This window comes from Elephas maximus, chromosome 3 (genome assembly GCF_024166365.1).
Source record: "Elephas maximus indicus isolate mEleMax1 chromosome 3, mEleMax1 primary haplotype, whole genome shotgun sequence".
NCBI classification, from domain to species: Eukaryota; Metazoa; Chordata; class Mammalia; order Proboscidea; family Elephantidae; genus Elephas; species Elephas maximus.
This window is the reverse complement of record NC_064821.1, coordinates 64,454,910-64,477,379: the sequence shown is the minus strand read 5'-3', so window position 1 is coordinate 64,477,379 and position 22,470 is coordinate 64,454,910. Positions and strand designations below refer to the sequence as shown.

Sequence of the window (22,470 nt, the reverse complement as noted above, 5' to 3'; positions counted from 1 at the left end):
CTGACCTGGGGTGAGCCATTTCACATAGGTTTCACCCCATCTTTGACGCAGTGGACAACGGGTGAAATTGTTTACAGCAGACTGGTGGGAAGACAATTCAGTGCATCCATACCTTGCTTCTTGGGTAATCTGGCCCTGAGTGGGTCCCTAAACCATGGTAACCTCCTCTATGTTGTTATTTAGGGTCAGGGGGCTGTTACTCAGGATCTGGTCCTGGAGATCAAAATTGAGGCCCCGGAGGGTTTTGAAGGAGAAGATGCTGGGCAGGAGCGGAAAGCAGCTTGTTACTAAGTGGACGTTGACTGGCAGAGCCTCCCCTCTCCCCCTGTCCCTGGGTTTCAGATGCTGCAGCTGAGAAGCCAGGGGCCCCAGGCTCCCCACTGAACGTCCGATGCCTGAATGTGAATAGAGACTGCCTCATCCTGACCTGGGCCCCGCCCAGCGACACCCGGGGCAGCGCCATCATTGGCTACTCCATCGAGCAGTGAGTCAGTCTCCTCAGGGGCAGAGTCCCCAGCACAGTTGTGAGGACAGGCATGGGGACCACAGGAACAGGAGGCCCCATCCCTAGCCTTGGCAAACCCCTGGCTCCTCAGGACAGGGCCAGTTTGGGGACAACAGAAGGGTGTCCACACCTCCAGATCTGTCACACTGCCACCTGGAATTCCACTGCTGGCACCAGCCATGGCCTCTGGGTTCCTTTACAGTATGAGCTGACTCTGGGGGAGAAATATTAATAAGTGCCTGCAACCTGAGCCCATGTTAACTTAGTGGCTTTTTTCCTCCCTGGATGACAGTGACAGAGTCCTGATCCCAGAGTGGGGAGGGGGGCACACTGGAAATGGGAGAAGGGGGAGGAGGAAGGGACAGAACATCCTGCCTCCTTCCCATGCTTCCAGCTCTGAAGCCTGAGCTTGAAATAATACCTAACTCTGCCATCAATGGGGCTAGCTGACTCTGTCCCTGGCGCTGTGATAAGGGCATGCCTTATCTCATTTAATCCTATATAAGGGAGGGGACTTTTTAATGCCCCATTCTACTGAGATCTGTGGACAGATGACTTTGCTCAAAGTCACGTCACTTATTAGCAATGGAGCTAGAATTTGGGCCAACATATGATTGTTACACCATCCAGCCAGCAACGTGTGCTGTCACAGCGCCTGAGGACAGTGGTCCTGAGAGAGTGCAGAAAGCCCAGGCTTAGAGGGTCAATCCAGAAAGTGCACCGGTATAGGGAGTGGGCAGGCCTCCATGAATCTACCACTCACAAGCTGTGTGACCTTGGGCAAGCCATTTCACTTCTCTGAGCTGCAGATCCCCACTTTGCACAGCCCAGGTGGTCACACCTGACTCCTAGGATTGAAGGGCACAGCCCAGCTCCAGGCACACAATAAAGCTCCAGAAAAGAAAGGCATAGCTATTTTGATTAGCATCATGGTCAAGGAAGACAGGAAGGCCTCCTGGGAGCCTGCAGTCAGAGCCAGGCTTTTAAATTGGAGAGAAGGACTTTAATGGCAGAGGAGAACTGGGCAGGCAGCTAGAAGGGGATGGGTAGGAGTTGGGGTGGAAGGGAAAGAGTGTCCCTCACCAAGGCTCAAAGTGGAAAGCATAAGTATTATGCAGGGGCCAAAAGCCATGGCCTGTCTCCCGCAGGTGCCAGGGTGAGTCCGGAGAATGGGTGCCCTGCCACAAGGCCCCTGGGGGGACCTGTCGGTGCCCAATCCAAGGCCTCATCGAAGGCCAGAGCTATCGGTTCCGGGTAAGAGCCATCAGCCAAGCAGGAAGCAGCCTCCCTTCCAAAGCCTCAGAGTTGGTTGTCATGGATGATCCTGATGAAGCCCGGAAGAAGATAGGTGAGTATGAAGGCCCCGCAGAGACACTCCAGAGCTTCCCTCAGTCAGGTAGCACAGTTCCCATAACAAGCCTCTGTCCACAGGGAATGACCCAGCGCAGCTTTCAGAAACCCCTCATCTGATGGGAAGACAGTCCTAGCCTGAGGGGGAAGGTATAGCTCTGTCCTCAAGAGCCCCTAGGCTGATGGAGGAGACACACACTATCCTGAGGCGACATTAATCTGAGGGAGGAGGAGACCACCTGCTTCAGGTGCCTTTCCTCTGAAGGAAAGAAGAAGCCCTGCCCTCAGAAGTCCCCAGCCTGAGAGGGGAACACAGCCCCCTCAAGTCCTTAGGACTCAGCCTGAGGGGTTTGCCCCCAAACCCCACCATGTCCTAGGTGGGCCCCAGGCAACTCATTTCTCCTCTCTGTCCCCATTTGCCCTAAGAGAACACAGCACCTCTCTGCAGCTGAGAGCAACGTTGCTTCACTTTAGACCCCTGGGTAAACTGAGGCCCAGAGAGGCCCTACCTAGGGCCATTTAGTGAGGAGCCACAAGGCTAGGACTAGAAACCTATGGGAGGTTCAGAACCCAAGCAGGGTGGGTCCTGCCTTGACTCGTTCTCCTGACCCAGCCCTCCACCCCTCATTTCTCGCCCAATGTGTTTCATTCTTGATCCTAGAGATCCCCTTTGATCTGGGAAACAAGATCACAATCAGCAAAGATGACTTTGAAGGTACGTGTAAATCTTCTAAACTCTTTGCCTCAATACCCCAATGTCCTTTGTGGTTCTGGAAACTTGGGCACAAGCTGGCAAAGAGGCGGAAGCTGTCTACTTGCAGAGTGTGGGGTGGTGAGAGTGAGTGGGGTCTAGCTGGAGGAGGCCGGGGCTCTTGGGTGGGTGTGGTCCATCTTGCTGTGCCCCCCATGGTGGAGGTAGTACTGGGCAAGGCTGTAGGGAGACCTGGACTCTGGCCCTGGCTCTGCCCTGCCTTGCTGGATGACCTGGAGCAAGTCCCTGCCCTTCTTTGAGCCCCAAATGCCTCCTCTATAGAACGAAGGGCTGAGATTAGGGGTCTCTGAGACCCACCCATCTCTGCCTCTGGACAACTCTGATTCCAGACTCTGTGACCATCCCCTCGGCCCCAACCAATGTTCACGCCAGCGAGATCCGAGAGGCTTATGTGGTCCTGGCCTGGGAGGAGCCTAGGCCCCGAGGCAAGGCCCCACTGACATACTCCCTGGAGAAGGTATGGAGATCCCAAGGGCCCCAGCCCCAAGTTAACCTGAGAAATTAATATGCTGGGGGACCCAGGTATGGGGAGTCCCAGGATGTGCTGAGAGGCCCCAGGCAATGTCCCCTGGGGAGGCCTTCAGAGAATAAAAGAGAACCCCCATCTAGGAAGGGGCTGAACGTGCCCTCATCATAGGGCTTGAGGTCACCTCCAGCCCCGGAGAAGCCAGTTATCAACAGTAATTCTTGAGGGTGTTCATAGAAATACACAAAATTAAGAGGTAGGGACAACAATGTCAATAATAAGAGCCTCTGTTTCCTGGATGCCTCCCCTCTGGCATAGGGTCACACATTGGGTCAAACATCTCTTCTTGGCATGTTGGGAAGGAGCTAGGCTGGCACCCACCAGCCAGGGCACCAACCAGCAGCATTCATGGGACACAGGGCAGGAGGTTCTCGGTGGGGACAGGTGTCTGGGGAAGCCCCAATGGTGGGGGCAGCTTGTGTGGAGTGGATTTCACTGGAGGGAAGGCAACATGGCACAGGTAAAAAAAAAATCACAGGTATTAAAATCAGTTGAAATCCTGGCTTCTGCTGTGCGATCCTAAGCTGTTTTCTTAACTTGGCTCAGCCTCCATTTCTCTGAGCGTAGAATGGAGAACCTTCCCTGGGAGGATGAAATAAGACACAGGTCACAGCAGTGGCCAGCAGCCCTGGGTCTGTAAATGCTTCCCAAGGAGATATTCCTGACCCTGATCTCCCTGAAGGCAGAGGCCAGCTTGATCAGCTCATTACTCTCTGTGCCCCACACAGCGCATGGTACGTAATAGGCAGACAGCAAAGGATTAATGAATAAACGCCCCGGAAGAAATTTCCAGGGAGAAATCTCCAGCTCTGGTGATCCAAATGGGCCTCTCTTTTCACATTCAAGGGTGATCCTATTTCTCTGACATGGGAAAGTTATAGGTCATTGAAGATTTGCTTTGCGGGGTTATAGAGTGCAATGGGGACATTGGTGTTTTGGTAGTAGAGTTCTTACTTTCCGTGCAGGAAACCTGAGTTCAATTCCAGGTGAATGCACCTTATGCAGCCACCATCCCTCTGTCAGTGGAGGCTTGTGTGTTGCTAGGTTTCAGCACAGCTTCGACTAAAATGGACCAGGAAGAAAGGCCTGGCAATCTACTTCCAAAAGTCAGCCAGTGAAAACCCTATGGATCACAGTGTTCTGGTCTAAAACTAATCATGGAGATGGTGCAGGCCCAGGCAGTGTTTCATTCCATTGTACATGAGCTTGCCATGATTCAGGGGCTGCCTCAAAGGCAGCTGACAACAGAGAATATAATGGTTAAACCTTAAATTCGGACTGCTTAGATTCAAATCCTGTCTCTGCTACTTACCAGCTGTGCAACCTTGGACAAGTTATTTAGCTTCTCTGTGCCTTAGTTTCTTCTTTCATACAATGGAGATAAGACTAGTACATGCCTTATAGGGTTAATGTGAGGATTAATTTAATTAAAAGAGGACCTGGCACACGGTAGGTGTTGATTTTTACGGCTGTTTCTTGGCCCAGCTGCATTCAAGGCCAGCGACATTCAGGTGGGCCTGAGAGGGGATGGGCAGGGAGGGCAGGGCCAGTGTGTCCCCCTAGTGTGTCCAGGTTCCAGCTGTCATGCCCAGACTCAGCAGAGATGATCTCCAGGTGCCTCGACTGCCTTCATTACCCTTGGCTCTTCACCCTCTATCTGTCCAGAGACTCAGAATTTATTGCTGCCTTTTGCATCCCCGAAGCTATGGAAAGTGAGCAGGGTTGGAGGCATTCAAACCTAAGTGTAAATACCAGCTCCACCAGATTTTAGATGCGTGGCCTTCAGCCCAGTTACCAAAACTCTCTGAACCTCAGTGTCCTCATCAGTAGGGAAATCAAAACTTACCTCGCAGAGTTATTGTGAGACTGCATCCATGTATTTGTTTATTCACTCAACAAACACAGACTGAGCAACTCCCATGTGCCAGTACTGCTCTAGGCCCCAGGGACTCAGCAGTAGATAAAACAGAAAAATCCTGTCTTGAGGAGCTGACACTTGAGTAGGAAGATGGGGGACAGACAATAAATAAATCAGTAAAATATTTAGTACATTAGCTAATGGTAGGTGCTAAGGAGAAAGACATAGAGCAGGGAGGGGAGCTTAAAGTGTCGGGGAGAAGCTGTTTAAATTTTGGATGGGGTGATCCAGAAAGGCCTCCTTGAGGCGAGTTTTAAGGAAAGCCTTGAAGGAAATGAGGAGCCAGTCAAGAGATTTCCGGGGGCAGAACATTCCGGGCAGAGGGACCAGCACGTGCAAAGGCCCAAAGGCAGAAGTTGACCAGGCACAATCAAAGAACAGCTAAGAGGTACAGAGCTGTGGTGGGTGGGCAAGGTGAGGGAGGGGAGAGACTCCATCAGAAAGGTAGCAGGGGCTCAGGTCATGGAGAAGCTTTGGCTCTAAGAGAGATGGGGAGCTTGGGAGGATTCTGAGCAGAGGAGGGACATGACTGGATTGTGTTTTAAAAGGATTCCTCTGACTACCATTTTGAGAAAAGACTGAAGAGGGTAAAGATAGGTAAAGGAGACCAGTCAAGAAGCTATTAAAATAATTCAGGCGAGAGATGATGGTGGCTTGGATCAAGGTTGTGGGGAGAGCAAGAGTAAGTCATGGTTGGATTCTGAATAAATTTTGAAGGTAGCACCAACCAGACTTGTTGATGGACCAGGTGTGGAGTGTGAGGGAAAGAGAGATGTCAAGGATGGCTCCCGGGCTGTGGCCAGAGCAACTGGAAGGATGAGCGCCATTAACTCAAGGTGGGCGGCACAGGTGTGGGGGAAATTTTCAGAGCTGAGCTCTGGACGTGTTGAGTGTTGAGATGCTTGCTCATCAGGCGTCTAGGTGGAGTTGTAGAGGAGCTGGTGGACCCACAGCTCAAGTGTTCAGGGTCAGCCTGGGCTAGAGACAGAAGTCACTAGAACATATGTGAGGAGTGCCCAGCACAGAGACTGAGCCACGCAACCACATAACCAACCGAGTTTCTCTCCATTTTCACAGTCTGTCATAGGTAGTGGCACCTGGGAGGCCATCAGCTCAGAAACCCCTGTGAAATCCACACGATTCGCCCTTTTGGATCTGGAGAAAGGGAAGTCATATGTCTTCAGGGTGCGAGCAATAAACCAGTATGGCATGAGCGATCCCTCAGAGCCCAGCGAGCCCGTCACCTTGGGGAAGAAACAAGGTATCTGTGTGATGCAGGAGATGGGGATAGGGACAGGGCAGGCCAGGCTTCCAGCACCCACGGCTCAGGACCCCAAGTCTGCTGGGACAGAGCTGCACACATTTTCCCAGCCCTGACCCCTTCTCTCTATCATGAAGCCAAAAACCAACATGCGCTCAGGCCTATAAAGTTTTAGGACACCAGGAATCGCTTTTCTCTGGGCAGGAGGCTTGTGGGGGTACAGACATCTCTTCCAGGTCAACAGCTCACAGGTTACAGAGGCCAGCTGGTATTAGAGGTGGTCCCTCGGCTCTAAAGGTCTCTGATCAGCCCCCTAGATCCTGCCTCTTGTGGCAGGCCTTCACAAAGAGCATGCCTTCTGAGAAGGCCCCCTCCCTGGCGCAGGCTGATCTGTCCCATCCCGAGCTCTGGATCACTAGGCAGGACACTGCTCTCGTCTGCGGTGCTGCGTGGCCTTGAGCAAGTTGTTGAGAGCCGCGGTGTCCTCATCTGCCAAACACACTGTTCTGGTTAATACTCCACCCCCAGCTCCTTCCTGAGTCTCCCACCTACAGCTCCATCCTTGGCCCCAACTTCCTGGGGCACCATCCCCTCCTCTGAGGCCTCTGGATTCTGGGGCTTTTCGATCAGATCAGAAGTTCCTTTTAGCTGTCATTCCCAAGTAGGCCTTCTAAGGAACCCAGGTGCAGCACCACCCATCACAGAAAAGCCTGGTTTGCCACAGGTCCCATGTGGAGATTTCAAAGCCCTCGTAGATTTGCTCTGCTTTGGTAATTCAGAGGAAAAAATTATTCTCATGGGAAGTATGAATGGGTCAGTGGGCCAGTGGTTTTTATTTGAATTCTAGTGCAGTTAACATTTGGGCTTGATTCAGAGACTGGCCAGTGAGTGGGTTGTGATTGAGTGGGCAATGTCTGGCCATAAGCCAGCCTTAGGGCGAGGTTCAGTTCTGAAATGGAAGGGAAGGAAAGAAAAGAAAAGGAAAAAAGAAAGGGTATTTATTTTTACTCTAAAAGTAAAATTTTTGTATAAAAATGGGAAGATGCAAAAAAAAAATTTAGAAGGCAGTAGAAAAGATGCGAAGGAGGGTAGGAAGAGAGGAAGGGAAAAGAACGCCTGGCCCCCCGTGATCCCATGGCCCAGGAGTAACCACTGTGAGCATTTCGGTGCCTGGGCTTCTGGATTTTTAACCACACGCATATTAATGCATCTTTTTGAAAGTACAACCAGACTATGTAGAACTTTGCATTTTAGTTGTAAAACTTAACGTTATAGCACAGACATTTCCTCAGGTCATGAAATCCACCTTGAAGTCATGACTGTATTGTCTGAGACTACTCTGTACCATTGATACCCTCAGCTCATGTTCTTGCCCTTGGCTAGAGTCGGGTCTCTTGGGCACATGGGGTCTCTGAGTGGCCTCCTTGCAGCCTCTCCCTCCACTCTACCTGCACCCACTGCCACATTGTCTTCAATCCAAGAGGCTGAAGGAGCTGATAACACCTTCCGGAGGCTGGGGCCTCATGTCTATTTCTCAGCACGTCCCCAGGGCCAAGTGCAGTGCTGGCTCTAAGCAGGCACTCAATCAATACTGGATTCCTATTGGATGGATGTTGAGATCCGTTTTTTCCTGTTAACTTTGGGATGCTACCAAAACACCAGGGCAGCTGTCCAGAGGGCGATGGAAGATGAAGCTCTGGAATACACGAGAGAGGGTAGAGCTGGAGGTGAAGCCCAGGGGGTCACCTGCACAGAGGTGGAAGCATGCAAATAGGCAAGATCCCCAGTAATGTGAGGGGGGAAGAAAAATGAAGCAAGTTAAAGAGTCGAAGCTTGGTGGAGTCCCACATTTGTGGACAAAGGAAGATGGGGAGCCACCAAAGGATGTGTACGGAGTTTAAGAAGTAAAAAGAAAGCTAGGAAGGTCATATGCCTGCCATCCTTCCATTCGTCCATCTGCCATCCATCTGCCCCTCTGACCATCCATCCATCCATTCGTCCATCCATCCAGCCATTCATCTGTCCTTCTGTCCATCTACCTATCCATCCACCCATCTGTCCATTCATCCATCTGTCCCTCTGTCCATCCATCCATCCATTTATCCATTCATCCATTTAACAAATCATAGCAGCCCCTACCTCAAGGAGCTTAGTCTCAGGGAGCCACGGAAGTCAAGAGAGGAGTTTCAAGAAAAGTAAATCAAGTTTTCTAGAGATGAAGATAAGGACTTAGGAAGGCTGTCCGATTTGGTGACATCTGAGAAAGAGAGACAACTTATAAGGATTATTGAAGAGGGGGCTTTAAGTGAGGAAGCAGAGCTGTTTGGAGATAAAAAGAGAAGGGAATGTTGAGGATATAAGGGTCTGGGGTGCACCTCTGGACCCTGAGAAAGAGTTGCCTCCAGCCCCAGGGCATGTCTGGAAGCCGGGTACCAGCCTTGGTCACTGTGGGGCACCTCCCAGCCTCTCCTCACATCCCTCCCCCTCCCCCAGCCTTGTAATTTGTCACTCAGCATTCTCAGTCGGCCCCGTTTCTGTGTTATAGTTACCCTGCCTCCTCCCACTCAAGTTCAAGCTTTCCGAGACACACAGACCTCCATCTCCCTGACCTGGAATCCTGTGAAAGATGCACCTGAGCTCCTGGGTTACTATATCTACTCCCGGGAGGCGGGGTCTTCAGAGTGGCAAACAGTCAACAACAAGCCCATTCAGGGCAACAGGTAAGTCAGCCCCACCGCTTTCCACACCAGGGCCTCCTCAAAAGAGGGGCCGGAACAGTAACGACAGCTCCCATTTCACAGTATTCACACTGGGCCAGGCACGGCTCTAAACCCTTTTCACATATTAATTCATTTATTCCTAACTGCAATCCTGTGGCGTCTCTGGGCGGCGCAGATGGTTAAGCATTCAACTACTAACCAAAATGTTGGCAGGTTTAACCCACTCAGAGGTGCCTCAGAAGAACGTCCTGGTGATCTCTTTCTGAACGGTCACAGCCACTGACACATATGGGGTCGCTGTGAGTCAGGGTTCACTTGACTGCAACTGGTCTGATGTTTGCTTTTGGTTCTTTTTCAAGAACAAAGCTCAAAGCCCTGAAGATGTACCACACAGCATCGAGCCAGGCAGTGGCCACCTTTACCAGCATATTCGCATTTTAAATGGTGGGATCTAAAAGAGAAAAAAAAAAAACACTGCCGTACAGTCAATTCCAACTCAGGGTGACTCCGTGTGTTACGGAGCAGTACTGCTCCATAGGTTTTCTGGCTGTAATCTTTACAGAAGCAGATCGCCAGGCCTTTCTTCCGTGGTGCCGCAGGGTGGACTCCTATCACCACACATTTCGGTCAGTGGTTGAGCACAAACAGTCTATACCACCCAGAAGAGCAAACATCCTATAAAACCTTAAGGAATAAATGCCCTGGGGTAGCATTTCAGACATCATGATGGGGACAGGGCAATGATTTTAGATAAAAACTAGCCCAGAACCCTCAAATCTAACCATGCTGGTGGCCACCTATCCCACAAGGTTGTTCTAGAATGTTCAGGAATGTCTTTGAGGTATTCAGTCATCCCTGAGAGCTGCACACTTCTCTCCCAGGTTCACAGTTCCCGGCTTGAAGACAGGCAAGGAGTATGAGTTTTGTGTCAGTTCAGTCAGCGAGGCCGGGGTAGGTGAGCACTCAGAAGCCACCGAACCCATCAGGGTCAAGCAGGCTCTGGGTAAGTCCAAAGGAACAGGTCCAGCCTGCAAGCCTCTGGGGACAGCCCTGGGAGGGCAGAGAGCTAGGGGTTTATAGACCACATCCTGGGGGCCATTCCTGGAGGCTAATGGGGCATAAGTCTTCTGAGGAGCACCGAGGCTGACCCTGACTATCCTTTCCACTGGGGAGGAAGTAACAATGGCCTGAGGCCATGGACAAAGCCTGACCAGCTCAGGGGCTGAAGAGGCCTCCCAGGCCCAGAAACCTGAAGCCCAGGTGCCCTCCAGGGGGCAGAGTCAGGGTTAACAGCAGATGCAGCTGGCTAAGGAAAGACCCCTGGAGCAGGGTGGATGCCCACTGAGGGAGGCTTATTGGCTCCCTCAGGCTCCCCTACCCAATCCAGCCTCCTTTAGGAAGCAACTGCCCTCACCTCCTTGCCTCCCTATAGCCACTCCATCTGCCCCATACGATTTCACCCTCCTGAACTGTGGGAAGAATGATATGGTCATTGGGTGGAAACCCCCCAAGCGTCGAGGAGGTGGCAAGATCCTGGGCTACTTCCTGGACCAGCACGACTCAGACGAGCTGGACTGGCATCCAGTCAACCAGCAGCCCATCCCGGCCCGGGTCTGCAAGGTAAGGCTGGAATATGGCCACTACCCTTGCCTCATTGTTTGTACGGATGGAGGCCAGAGGCCACCGTTTGAGGCCCTGAGGCTGAAGGAGGCTCATTTTCAAGCACAGACACACAGGCCTACCTTCCTTCTCCAAATCTCTCCTGGCCCAGCACCTCTTCCCCTTCCTCCCCCAGCCTCAGCCTCCACAGTGTGTGTGCTTCTACCCTTCCAGATTGGCAACCTTCATGAAGGCCACTTCTATGAGTTTCGTGCCCGGGCAGCAAACTGGGCAGGTGTTGGTGAGCTGTCAGCACCCAGCAGCCTGTTTGAGTGCAAAGAGTGGACGATGCCCCAACCAGGTGAGAGGGCTAGAGGCCCTGGAGTCCAGCATCTAGCCTTGTGCCCTCTCCCCAAATCTAGCCAAGGAGACAAACAATGCCTAGCCCTCTGGTCTTCAAGATTCCTCTGTTGGTCCCTGACTCCAGAACCCTGGCCCCCTCCTCAAGCTGACACAGACTGAGTCTTAACCATTCCTTAGAGGACCTCTGACCTTGGCCATAGACTGGCCCTGTACCGTTGGCACAAACTATCCCCAACTTGACACACCATCTGAGCTCTGATTCTGGCCACAGATCGATCTTGAACTCCAAAGGCACACTGCTAGGGTGATCAACTCCCAGTTGACCTGCAACTTTCCCAATTTTACCACCGAAAGCCCCACGTCCTGGGAATCTCCTCAGTTCTGGACAAACAGAGATAGCTGGTCACCCTACACACTGCCCCAAAAACCCCATTAGCGTGTTCACAAATGAAGAAGGAAGGAAGGAAGAATACAACCTTTCATCATTGTTCAGCTCGGTTCCATTTTCTACACAAAACCTTTACCTAAATGGCAGGTGATCACAACGTGTTATGCTTTTTAGACAATACCAATTATAATAAAAACCAAAACCAAACCCGCTGCCAACGAGTCAGTTCTGACTCATAGCAACCCTACAGGACAGAGTAGAACTGCCCCATAGGCAGGTTCCCAAGGCTGTAAATCTTTATGGAAGCAGACTGCCCCATCTTTCTCCCTCAGAGAGTCTGGTGGGTTCCAGCCACTGACATTTCAGTTAGCTGCCGAGCAGTTAACCACCGCACCACCAGGCATCTTTGTGTATCAAACGCTTTCCCTAAATTATCTCATTAATGTTCACAACCACACTATAAGAACTATTATTACACCCATTTTACAGATGAGGAGGCAGGAACACAGAGCTTAACTAATTTGCTGAGTCCCCATTACTAGAAAGGGTAGAGCTGGGACATGAACCCCTGCATTCTGACTCCAGAGGTCACACCCTTACCCTCTACACTAAATACTAAAATGACAAAGACATTAGGAGAATTAACACTGTCTGGGATGGGGACGGGGAGAGTCAGAGAAGCTTCCAAAAAAAGGTTATCTGAGCACATTTTGAAGAGTTAACCCTATATCAGGCCCAGAGCCAAGCTTTGTCATGAAGCCAAGGCCAGCCAGGTCCCCACTATGCCCACAGCAGGTGCGTCCAGACCTGGCTGTGACTGACAGAATGATAATCTTGCTGACTGACCATTCAGCTCACCGCCCAATTGACCGGCCACGTGCCTGACTCCCTCTCTGTTCCGTCTCTCACAGGGCCCCCCTATGATGTGCGGGTGTCCGAGGTGCAGGCCACCTCCCTGATGCTGCAGTGGGAGTCCCCGCTGTACACAGGAGCTGGACCAGTCACAGGCTTCTGTATCAGTTACCAGGAGGAAGGCTCTGAGCAATGGAAGCCAGTCACCCCACACCCCATCTCTGACAACCACCTGAGGGTGAGTCCCTGCCCTTTTGTCCTCCGATTGGCCCTGAATCCTTCCCTGCCACTGGGCAGAGCAAAACCGCAGAACATCAGAGCCAGAATGGCCCTCAGATGTTGCTGCCTTCACTAATGGCAGAGGCCCAGAGAGGGTGAATGATGTATCCACAGTCACACAGCAAGTTGGTAGCAGATAGGGCCCAAACCTCCTGGCTCTGGCTGCCTGGTGCTCTTACCCTGCCCCAGGTGGGTCAGACTCATCCCTCAAAATTCACTAATCAGCCTGTACCAGGTAGTATAAAGAATAAGGTAGTTTAAGGAGCTAGTAAGGAGTAGCAATAGTTCAAAGAATGAGGTAGACCTTTTATATGTACGCATTGACATGAAAATACAGCCATTATATACGGCTAAGAGAAAAAACAGGACATAGAGTGGGATGTTTATATGTTAGGTAACATATAATATGTATATATATGTGCGTGTGCGTGGAGATACACACACACACACACGTATTTACAGTCAAACACGCATAACATCCAATCCATTCGGGCAACGTGTACATATACATCTGTGGTCCTGTGTAACCCTCCAGAGGGTACCCACAGCCTGACTCAGCAGCAGGCCTGCCCCACTGCCCTCTACCGACGGGGACAGGCACCCCTGCCACTGGGAGGTGTGGGTGCTTAACCCTGCTCCTGAGCGCCCAAGGTTGGCAGACACTGCAGGGCCTGGCCGGGGTGGGGTCACTGGGTTTCCGAGGGGGCTTCCTGCTGCTCTGACCCACGCCTGGAGCCTCCCTGCAGTGACCTTCACAGCACTGCGGTGCGCCTGCCAGGCAGACTGGCAGAGTGGGAGTTGCCAGGCTGCACACTGCAATCAGCCCCTGCGCCTGTGCACCCAGGAGCCCTGCACCCTGAGGTGTTCACACAACGTCCAAATCACATAATGTCCTATTTCACAGGATGGATCCTGGACATTAGCTACGCATGACTGAAAATATATATATATATATTTTCTTTTTTCTAGTTGCCGTCTAATCGATTTTGACTCATGGTGACTCCAAGTGTGTCTGAGTAGAACTGTGCTCCATAGGATTTTCAATGGCTGGGTTTTTTTTGGAAATGTTTCTCCAGGCCTTTCTTCTGAGGTACCTCTGGGTACTCAAACCTCCAACCTTTCCGTTAGCAGCCAAGCTTGTTAATTATTTGTACCTCCCAGGGGCCCCATGCATTTTTTTTTTCTTTTTGCTAATTTAGATGAGAAACAAACTCTAAACTTTGGAAGGATAAGAAATCTAACAGAATCATTGGTTTTATTCATTCGTGGTGGTGGTGGTTTTAACTCCCACACACGTAGGAAAAAAGGGAAGTGAAAACTGTCTTCATCTGGCATCACAAAGACAACTCACCGGTATTTATCCATTTCAGAAAACAGTAGTGTCCGTCGAAACATTACCAGCAGACACAAATTACTAACTTAGACAATCAAGAATTTCCAACTTTCAGGTCAACAGAGGCCACATTCACACGGTAGCATTCATCTCTGAGGCCGAACAAAGGGTCTCACAGGCCTCCTTTGTTCAAGTAGCGTCTGTAAGGACAGGTCTGTGAGGCAGATTAGGTTCGATTTTCTGCAGCCCTAGGGAAAGGAGGAAAATGTTCTCCAGCTCATTTTCCTGAGGTGTCTTTCACCAGCAGGCAGAGGGGTGTGCAGTTTTCATGACTACATATCAGCGTTCTGTGAGTTAGCACCAGGAGAAAAGAAGACAGGCTGGAGAAACCCAAAACTTCCAGTGCAGAAAGAAGACATAACAGTACTAACAGAGTGCAGGACATAAAACGTTTCTAAATGTTTTATGTGTATTAAAAAGCCCAAAAAGATTTTTACCAATTGTTAATTCTGGTCCTCTCTGGGGATGGAACTGCAGGGGAAGTAAATCCTTCAAGTTACATTCCTCTGTACTGCTTTGAAAGAATAGGGAGGAACAGAGTTGGCCAGTGAAATGTGCTGAAATTCTGCAGTTTCCGGTTCCACAGGGCTAGTTTCCCCCACAGTAGAGCTGGCCAGCGCTGGACAGATGACCTGAGAGCCAGGCCCAAGGGATGGTCCCTCCGCCTCCCCACAAAGGCTCAGGATTGGCCCAGGCGAGGGCGGTACAGTCCTCAGGGACTTGGCATGAGTCTCTGTGTTGGATGGTTGGCTGACATTCACTCACTCACTAATTCCCTAAACACTTCTTGACACCTACTTAGTGCCAGGTCTGGAGCCAGGTCCTAGACATAAAAAGCTAAGTCAGTCATGGTTGTTGGCCTAAGAAATGCATGGTCTGATAACGGGCAAAGATGGGTAACAGGCAATTACAATACTGTGTAAAAAATGCTACCATTGAAGGGAGACCAAAGGGTTCTGGGACCTCAAAGGAGAAAGGTCAGAGAAGCTTCTGGAAACCCTCACATTTCCTGAGCCGAGTGGTAAAGGGTGAGTTCGAGTTAGCTAGACCAAGAAGGAGGAGAGAGCATTTGAGACAGAGGGCTCAACAAGGGCAAAGGGAGGGAGGTGTGAAATGACGCGATGAACTCAGGGACCTTGAGGGAGTCAGAAGTGAAGAAGGCATGGAAAGAAGAATGAGAACAGAGGCTAAGGCCAGACTGGGAAGACTTTAGGTACTAAACCTCAGAATTTGAACTTGACCTAAAAGGGCAGTGAAAGATTTCAGCAGCATCAGATTGGCATCTTGGAAAGATTGGCACAGGAGAAAATAGACTGGGAAAGAAGGGTCTAGAGACGGAGATGTCATTGAGGAAACTGTTGGGATAATCCACATGAGAAAAGATAAAGCCTTAACCAAGGGCATGGCGGGACGTGGGGGACAGATGCCACATTCAAGAAGCGTTAAGGAAATAAAATGGGCAGAACTTGGTGCAAAAAAGAGAAAGATGCAAAGATGGCTCCCAGGCTTCTCTCTTCAGTGATGGGATGGATTTTGGTATCATCTGGAGAGGTGGGGGGAGGGGCATAGAAAGAGAGAGGTTTTCTCGTTGGCAGGTAATGAGTTAAACCTTGACATTGAGTTTCTGCTTTTGGTGATGGAAAATTTGGCAACAGTTGTTGAAGATGGTTGCACAACATGATTAACGTAACTCGTGTCATTAAATTTTACACGTGAAAAATACTGAATAGGCTAATATATAATATACATTTTTACAATAATTTAAAAAGACAGGAAGGAAGGGAGGGAGGGAGAGAGAGGAAAAAAGAGAGAAAGTAGCAGGGGGCAGAGAGGCAAGGAGTAAGAAAGGAAGAATTTTAGAGCAGGTGAAGTTCCAGGTGCCACACCTGGGAGATAATCCAGGTGGAGAAGCCATTAGAAAACTGAACTCAGGGTCTAGAACCCAGGAAAGCAATGTGCCCCGTGCCCGTCCCTACCCCACAAGGCAGTCTGAGATCCCCTGCACCCCACGGCCAGGGGTGCAGGAAGGGTGAATCTTTACTGATGCGCCGTGCTCACTCTTGGCCACCTCCACCCCCAGATTTCTGACTTGGAGTCAGGAAAGAGTTACGTGTTCCGGGTACAGGCTGTGAATTCAGCTGGCCTGGGGCAGCCATCAATGCCCACCGACCCCGTGCTCCTGGAGGACAAGCCAGGTAGGGGTGGGCGAAGGGTACCAGGGAGGACAGGGTAGACTTCAGAGGGAGCTGGGAGATGGGTGAGGATCTGCAGAAGGTCAGGGCTCCAAGCTCACTGAGGGTCCCTCCTCCCACTGACCTTCCACCTTCTTCAGCAATGCCTCTTCCCTCTTGTCTGCTTTCTCTCCCCATCACCCACCAGTTATCTTTTCTATAGGATTTGATGGTCTCTCCCATTTTTTCATGTTCTCATGGCCACACAACTCTTTCTGTATATTTAAAATAATCTCCAACTCCATTTCCAATACCACACATGGCTTTGCCGGCCTTGCAGTCACAGCTCCTGGGATCTTCCCCTACTCTGCATGCCATGCAGCTCTCAGTTCTTACACTCTCTCTAGCTTTCCCAACAAGCCCTGGAGGCAGTGGTGTCACCAGGGAGGTGAGGGGAGGAGGATACAGACTGTACAGGGTGACACCGTCAGAGGGGTGACACCAAAATGTCAGTTTATAAAATTTTGGTGCAGTGTTTCAGCAGAAATTTATTGTTTTTTATAAAAAATATCCCAGAAGTTAGTTATAACAACAAAAAATCTTTTCATAAGCCCAGCTTACATATATCAATATACCTACAAGGCTAAAGCTCTATGCTAATTTACTTTTTGAGCCTTCAAAAGTGCTCTCTTCAGAGCTGTCATTGCTACCCAATTACAATGACACTTCAAATCACGTGGTTTTGTCTGCCCCTGCTACAAGCACGTGCTGTTGTTTTCATTGCTGCCAGTGCTTTTATAGTCGTTGATTTTGTCAAATTTTCTGGTGTTTTAGCTACGATATTGTGGTAATTAGCAGCGGGAGGTGGCACCATGAGTTACGGCACTGGGTGACACCAACCCTAGCGACGCCACTGCCTGGAGGGAGGGATCATGGTCCCCATTTTATACTCCACTCAGAGAGGTTAAATGAACAGGCCACAGAGGTAATGTATGACCAAATCACTCAGCTCTCTTAACTATAAAACATGTTCTCATTCCATTGTTTGAATCATCCATTCTTTCGGTAAGCATTTAGTGATGTCACCTTGCAGCAGCATATAGCAATGAATGAGAAAGCGAGGTCCCTGCCCTAGTGCGTGTGGGTAGGGGAGGAACCAAGTCAATGACTGCATCAAAAAGACAATTTAGGGTAATAACAGGTGCTGTAAAGGAAATACAAGGGGATGACTTGGTCGGGTGGGGGTTACCGTAGCTGGGGTGGTCAGCAAGGCCTTCTCTGAGATGACATCTGAACTGAGAAAGAGCTGGATCATAGAAGGCCTTGGAGGCCACAGCAAGGGGTGAGGGTTTTATTTTTTTTAATTCAAGTGCAGGTAGAAGCCACTGGAGGGTTTAAGCAGGGGAGGGGCATGGCCTGGTTTTTTGTTTATAAATGTCTGGTCCTTCCACTGGATCCTGGCCTTAGATGCCCGGCAGATCTCAGTTGGCGTGGATGAAGAAGGCCGTATCTACCTGGCATTCGAAGCCCCTGAGGCCCCAGACTCTTCAGAGTTTCAGTGGTCCAAGGACTACAAGGGCCCCCCAGACCCTCAGAGGGCCAAGATCGAGGACGAAGTTGACAAGTAAGTGAGGGGAGAGGAGAAGGCACAACTACTTGACAGGCCCCATTACGAACAGATGAGCTGGCAGAAGCTCTGGGGAGAGTCAACAGAGCAGGACTCATAGACAATGGGTTCAGAAGAGACCACGTGGTCTCTTACAAGCATGCAGACTGTAGTCTTAAAGAGACTTGAGTGGAGAATGCACTTAAGGGACTGAAAGGGTAGTATTCATTTGGAGATTATTTTTCTGTAAGGCATCACGTATGCCTTGGTGTATCTGAGGAAACGCTCAGGGCCAGGACTTGATTTCTAACCTGGGGAGACAGCAGCTTATTTCTGAAAGGTTCTCTGGGCTCAGTTTTCTCATCTGTAAAATGGGAAGCTGGAGACAAATGACCACAAAGCCTCCTGTGAAAATGCCCCCATACCTCACTCCTCTCCCAGTAGCTTGTAAATCCTTGGATCTGTCAGTCTTGAGCCTCGGAAGCGAGAGACAGGGCAGTGCAGTTAGTAGGCAGACCCTGTGCCCGAGATCCCAGATATCAGGGGCCATAGAAGGTTCCAGACCAGAGCTTCCCAGGGCACAAGGGTGCAAGGAGGCCACAAGGTTGGCCAGAGTCTAGGGTGGGATGCAGGGACACCAAAGCCAACAGGGACCCTCTAGCTCCAGGCCTCCAGTGCACAAGGTCAAAGACCCCTCTCAGAGCCTCCACCCTCCCCTCTCTGCCAGGTCCAAGGTCATCCTGATAGAGCCTGGCCTCGAGGATCTGGGCACATACTCAGTAGTAGTCACTGATGCTGATGAAGACATCTCAGCGAGCCACACACTGACCGAGGAAGGTAATGCCCCTGCTCCACTACCAACTCCCCCGAGAGACAGACCTGGATCAAGGTCCCAAACACAAATGCCTACAGAAGCTGAGCAAGAAGCAACAAAAATGAACAAAGCAGCAATTTTCAGAGAGACATAGGCCCTCATCTACTCATCATTTGTCCATTCGTTTACTCAATTAATATCTGTTGAACACCTGCCATATGCCAGGTACCATCCTAGGCACTAGGGATTACATCAGTGGCACTCAACAGATGAAAATTCCTGCCTGGTAGAGTCCACATTCTTCTTGTCTCTCTCTCATCTTTCCACTTCTGATAAAGGCAAGGATACCAGAATTACTTGCTTTTCCTGGTGCCTAAGAAAAACCACCATGCAAGTTTGATGATAAATTGCAAATAGCAGTTGGTCTCAGGAATGAGTATTACAATAAAGAAGGGTAGAGACCATGGCAAACCAGAGAGTGGATGCCATGTCTAAGAGATCATGTGAATTAAACCAGATCAAATCAGTGCTGGTGACCGATAAGACTCTCTGCTATCTCCACGGCAAGTGAGGGACAGTCCTCACCTACTGCCTTTCCTGATGATTGCACATGAGGCCCTTTGACCTTGTTTGACCTTGGGCAAGTCATTTCACCTCTCTGGGCCTCAGTTTCCTCATCTGTAAAGGGGAATTACAATCCCTGGCTACCCCAACTGAAACAGTAGTGTTATGCAGATACAATTAATTAGGTGATTCATATGCACACTAAAAAAAAAAAAGCCACCCACAAATAGATATTTTTTGTCTTGTTTTTGTTTTGACCAAATGTGTTGCCATGAGCCTGGTATTATGTTAAGGACTCCAGGGTTTATAAAGGAAAATGAGGCGTGGGCTGGGACCCTGCCAATTCGTCCATGTAACACATATTCATGGAGCACCAGACACTGGGGTAGGTTCAGAGCTCAGCTTAGCTGGAGAGACAAAGAACACAAAGAAACAGCGAGGGAGACAGCACTCTGCAAGACAGCCTTAGCGAGTTCTAGGCTGAGGTGCTCAGTGTGTAATCCAGGTCTCCAACACCAGAACACCATCCTGCTGTGGGTTAGTAATGAGGCCTGAAATCAGTGGGGCCTGGAGGGGTCTGGGAGGTGCCACCTATAAAAGGGGGACAATAATGTATACCCCACAGCATTGTGTGAGGACTAGATGAGATAATGCAGAGTGTGGCCCATAGTAAAGTGCTTCTGAGGATGTGGGACGTGATCTAGGTCTTGAAGGAGAGGGAGAATAAGCAATCTCAGGGTGCCTGGCAGCAGCCTCAGCATCTCCCTCAGTGTCCCAAGGCCTTGACGTCCCGCGGCCATCATCAACCCCTGTGTAGCCAAGTGACCCCCAGTGGGGGAGGAGGGATTTTAGGACATCAGGGGAGGGTCTTTCACTCAGCATGGAGCCCAAGGGTGGCTCCCGAGAACCTCACTAGCCACGGTATTTCATTCTCTCTGGTTTCTTCCTTGCTCCTCCCTGTCTCAGAGCTGAACAAGCTGAAGAAGTTGAGTCATGAGATCAGAAACCCAGGTAAGCAGCCCAAGCCGCCAGCCTTGAGCAGCTCCCTAAGGCCCACTGGGATGTCCCGAGCAGAGCCGGCCAGAAAATAATCGAGAGGCAAAGGTTAAGGGAGAGGAGGGCTGGAAGGTCAGAGATGGGGAAATCAGCATTCCATGAAAGGAAAAAGTGCAGACAGAAGGGAGCCAAGGGGGCGCCAGGGAGGGCAATGTGGATGGTTTCTTTCTAATGGGAGTTATTACTGGCTCTTTTGGATTTTGGATCATCTAAACCTCTGCTCCCCTCCATTTAGAGGAACAGTGTGCAGTCCCTGGGGAAGGGAGTTGCAATCTTGGCCACACGTTGGAATCAGCTGGGGATCTTAAAATAAAATAATATAAAAAACCGATACCCAGACTGAACCCCCGCCTGATTAAATCAGACTCTCTGGAGGTGGTACCCAGGCACTGTTATGTTTGCAAGTTCTCGGGGATTCCAGTGCACAGTCAGGTTGAGGACCCCTGCCCCAGAGACAATAGGGGAGGAAATGCTTGGCTCAGATTAAGTCTCAAGTGAACGTCCTCCTACCCGCACCCGGGCCGTGTCTCCTTCTGGTTCTCCAAAAAATCTTGCACGTTATATGCCACCTGTGCGCTCAATTGCGGCTGGTCGGTAGTCAGGAGGATAGAAAGGGTCACCCACTCACCCCTTCTCATCCTGTGCCTCCCAGTAATCAAGTTGATCTCCGGCTGGAACGTCGAGGTGCTCGAGCAGGGAGAAGTGCGGCTTTGGCTGGAAGTAGAAAAGTTATCTCCCGCCGCTGAGCTGCATCTAATCTTCAACGAGAAGGAAATCTTCAGCTCACCGGTAACTGCGCATTCAGAATTGGTCCTAAGCGAGGTTTTAGGGCCCACGAGGTGGCCTCACTGGGCACTGGTTCTCCACCAGCCAGTACCGCCCCCTAGCGGGCACTGCAGAAATGGCTAAGGTCACAGTGATGGTGGTGGGGCACCTGGCTTTTAGTACATGGGGCAGGCGTGTCAGAGACGTTAGATGCCCACGAATGCGAAGGACACTCCAACAAATAATTACCCATGCCTCATGCCTCCCTCTAACTTTTGAATATCCAGCCAGGCATTTTTTTCTAACTGTGGTGAAGATATACATGCCAAGACATTCACCAGCACAATTTCCACCTTTACAAATCAAGGACATTGATTACATTTTTCATGTAGTAACACCATTATCAATATCCTTTTCCAAAATATTCCACCACCATTAACATAAACTCAATGCCCCCAAACAAAAACTTCCCTTTTCCCCCTCCCTCCCACCCCTATTAACTATTAATAATCTTTGGTTTCTACACCTTTGCTTATTTCATATAAGTTAGATCCTACAGTATTTGTCCTTTTGCAACCGATTTATTTCACTCAGCAGGATATTTTCAAAATTCATTCATGTTGTAGCATGTATCAGAACTTCATTTCTCTTTAAGCCTGCATAGTATTCCATTGTATGCATGTTTATCCATTCATCTGTTGATGGACATTTTGGTTGATCCCACTTTTTGGCTGTTGTGAAAAGTGTTGCAATGGTTGAAACAGTGGTTTACAGGTTTATCTTTGCATTCCTGCCTTTCCTATACCTAGGATTCAGATTGCTGGATCATATGGTAATTCTATGTTCAACTTTTTTGAGGAACTGCCAAACTGGCTTCCACAATGGCTGTACCATTTTACATTGCTACTGGCAATGAATAAGGGTTCCAGTTTTTCCACAACCTCACTAACACTTACTGTTCAGCCAGACATGTTTAAGATGAAAACCCTATATTCCTGTTTATAATTATCCAAGCCTAGACTTTAACTCTGTTTTAGGTATAAATACAAATTATTTTTGCACAGTTTTAATAAACACTGAATATAGAGTTTTTATTCTATCAACTACTTTACCTTTAATTTATCTTCTTGTTCTTTCGTACAGAGTAGCTTCTGATCTTTTGCTTTTATTAACTTCTCTTAAATCCAAACCAATTCATTATAACTTGGTATAGGCATCTGACTGGCTCTAGTGAGGTTGTATCTGAGCCAAAACCAAACCCGTTGCCATCAAGTCGATTCTAGCTCACAGAAACCCTATAGGACAAAGTAGAACTGCCCCATAAAGTTTCCAAGGAATGGCTGGTGGATTCAAACTGCTGACCTTTTGGTAAGCAGTCAAGCTCTTAACCACTGTGCCACTAGGGCTGCTATTGAAATACAGTACATATTATTTTATTTTAAATAACATATTTCTTCTTTATATTACAGTTAGATATTACGTTGATTTTTTTTAAATTATGTATGTAGTTAGATATGAATTGCACCATATGAACTGCCAATATTCAACTATTTTTACTTATAAACATG

General features: G+C 49.5%; 1 protein-coding gene across 1 annotated transcript in view; it reads left to right on the top strand.

The window, feature by feature from the left end:
• The window catches only part of MYOM3 (myomesin 3), a 55,266-nt gene that overhangs the window by 19,818 nt on the left and 12,978 nt on the right, over nt 1-22,470 (top strand). The window contains exons 10-24 of the mRNA XM_049878265.1: nt 343-484; nt 1,654-1,853; nt 2,517-2,570; nt 2,957-3,084; nt 6,149-6,332; nt 8,878-9,052; nt 9,934-10,055; nt 10,485-10,672; nt 10,886-11,012; nt 12,314-12,492; nt 16,007-16,121; nt 17,565-17,721; nt 18,431-18,540; nt 20,048-20,092; nt 20,790-20,926. Coding sequence (XP_049734222.1) covers nt 343-484; nt 1,654-1,853; nt 2,517-2,570; nt 2,957-3,084; nt 6,149-6,332; nt 8,878-9,052; nt 9,934-10,055; nt 10,485-10,672; nt 10,886-11,012; nt 12,314-12,492; nt 16,007-16,121; nt 17,565-17,721; nt 18,431-18,540; nt 20,048-20,092; nt 20,790-20,926 — 2,063 coding nt within the window. The remainder of the gene's footprint in view (nt 1-342; nt 485-1,653; nt 1,854-2,516; nt 2,571-2,956; nt 3,085-6,148; nt 6,333-8,877; nt 9,053-9,933; nt 10,056-10,484; nt 10,673-10,885; nt 11,013-12,313; nt 12,493-16,006; nt 16,122-17,564; nt 17,722-18,430; nt 18,541-20,047; nt 20,093-20,789; nt 20,927-22,470) is intronic.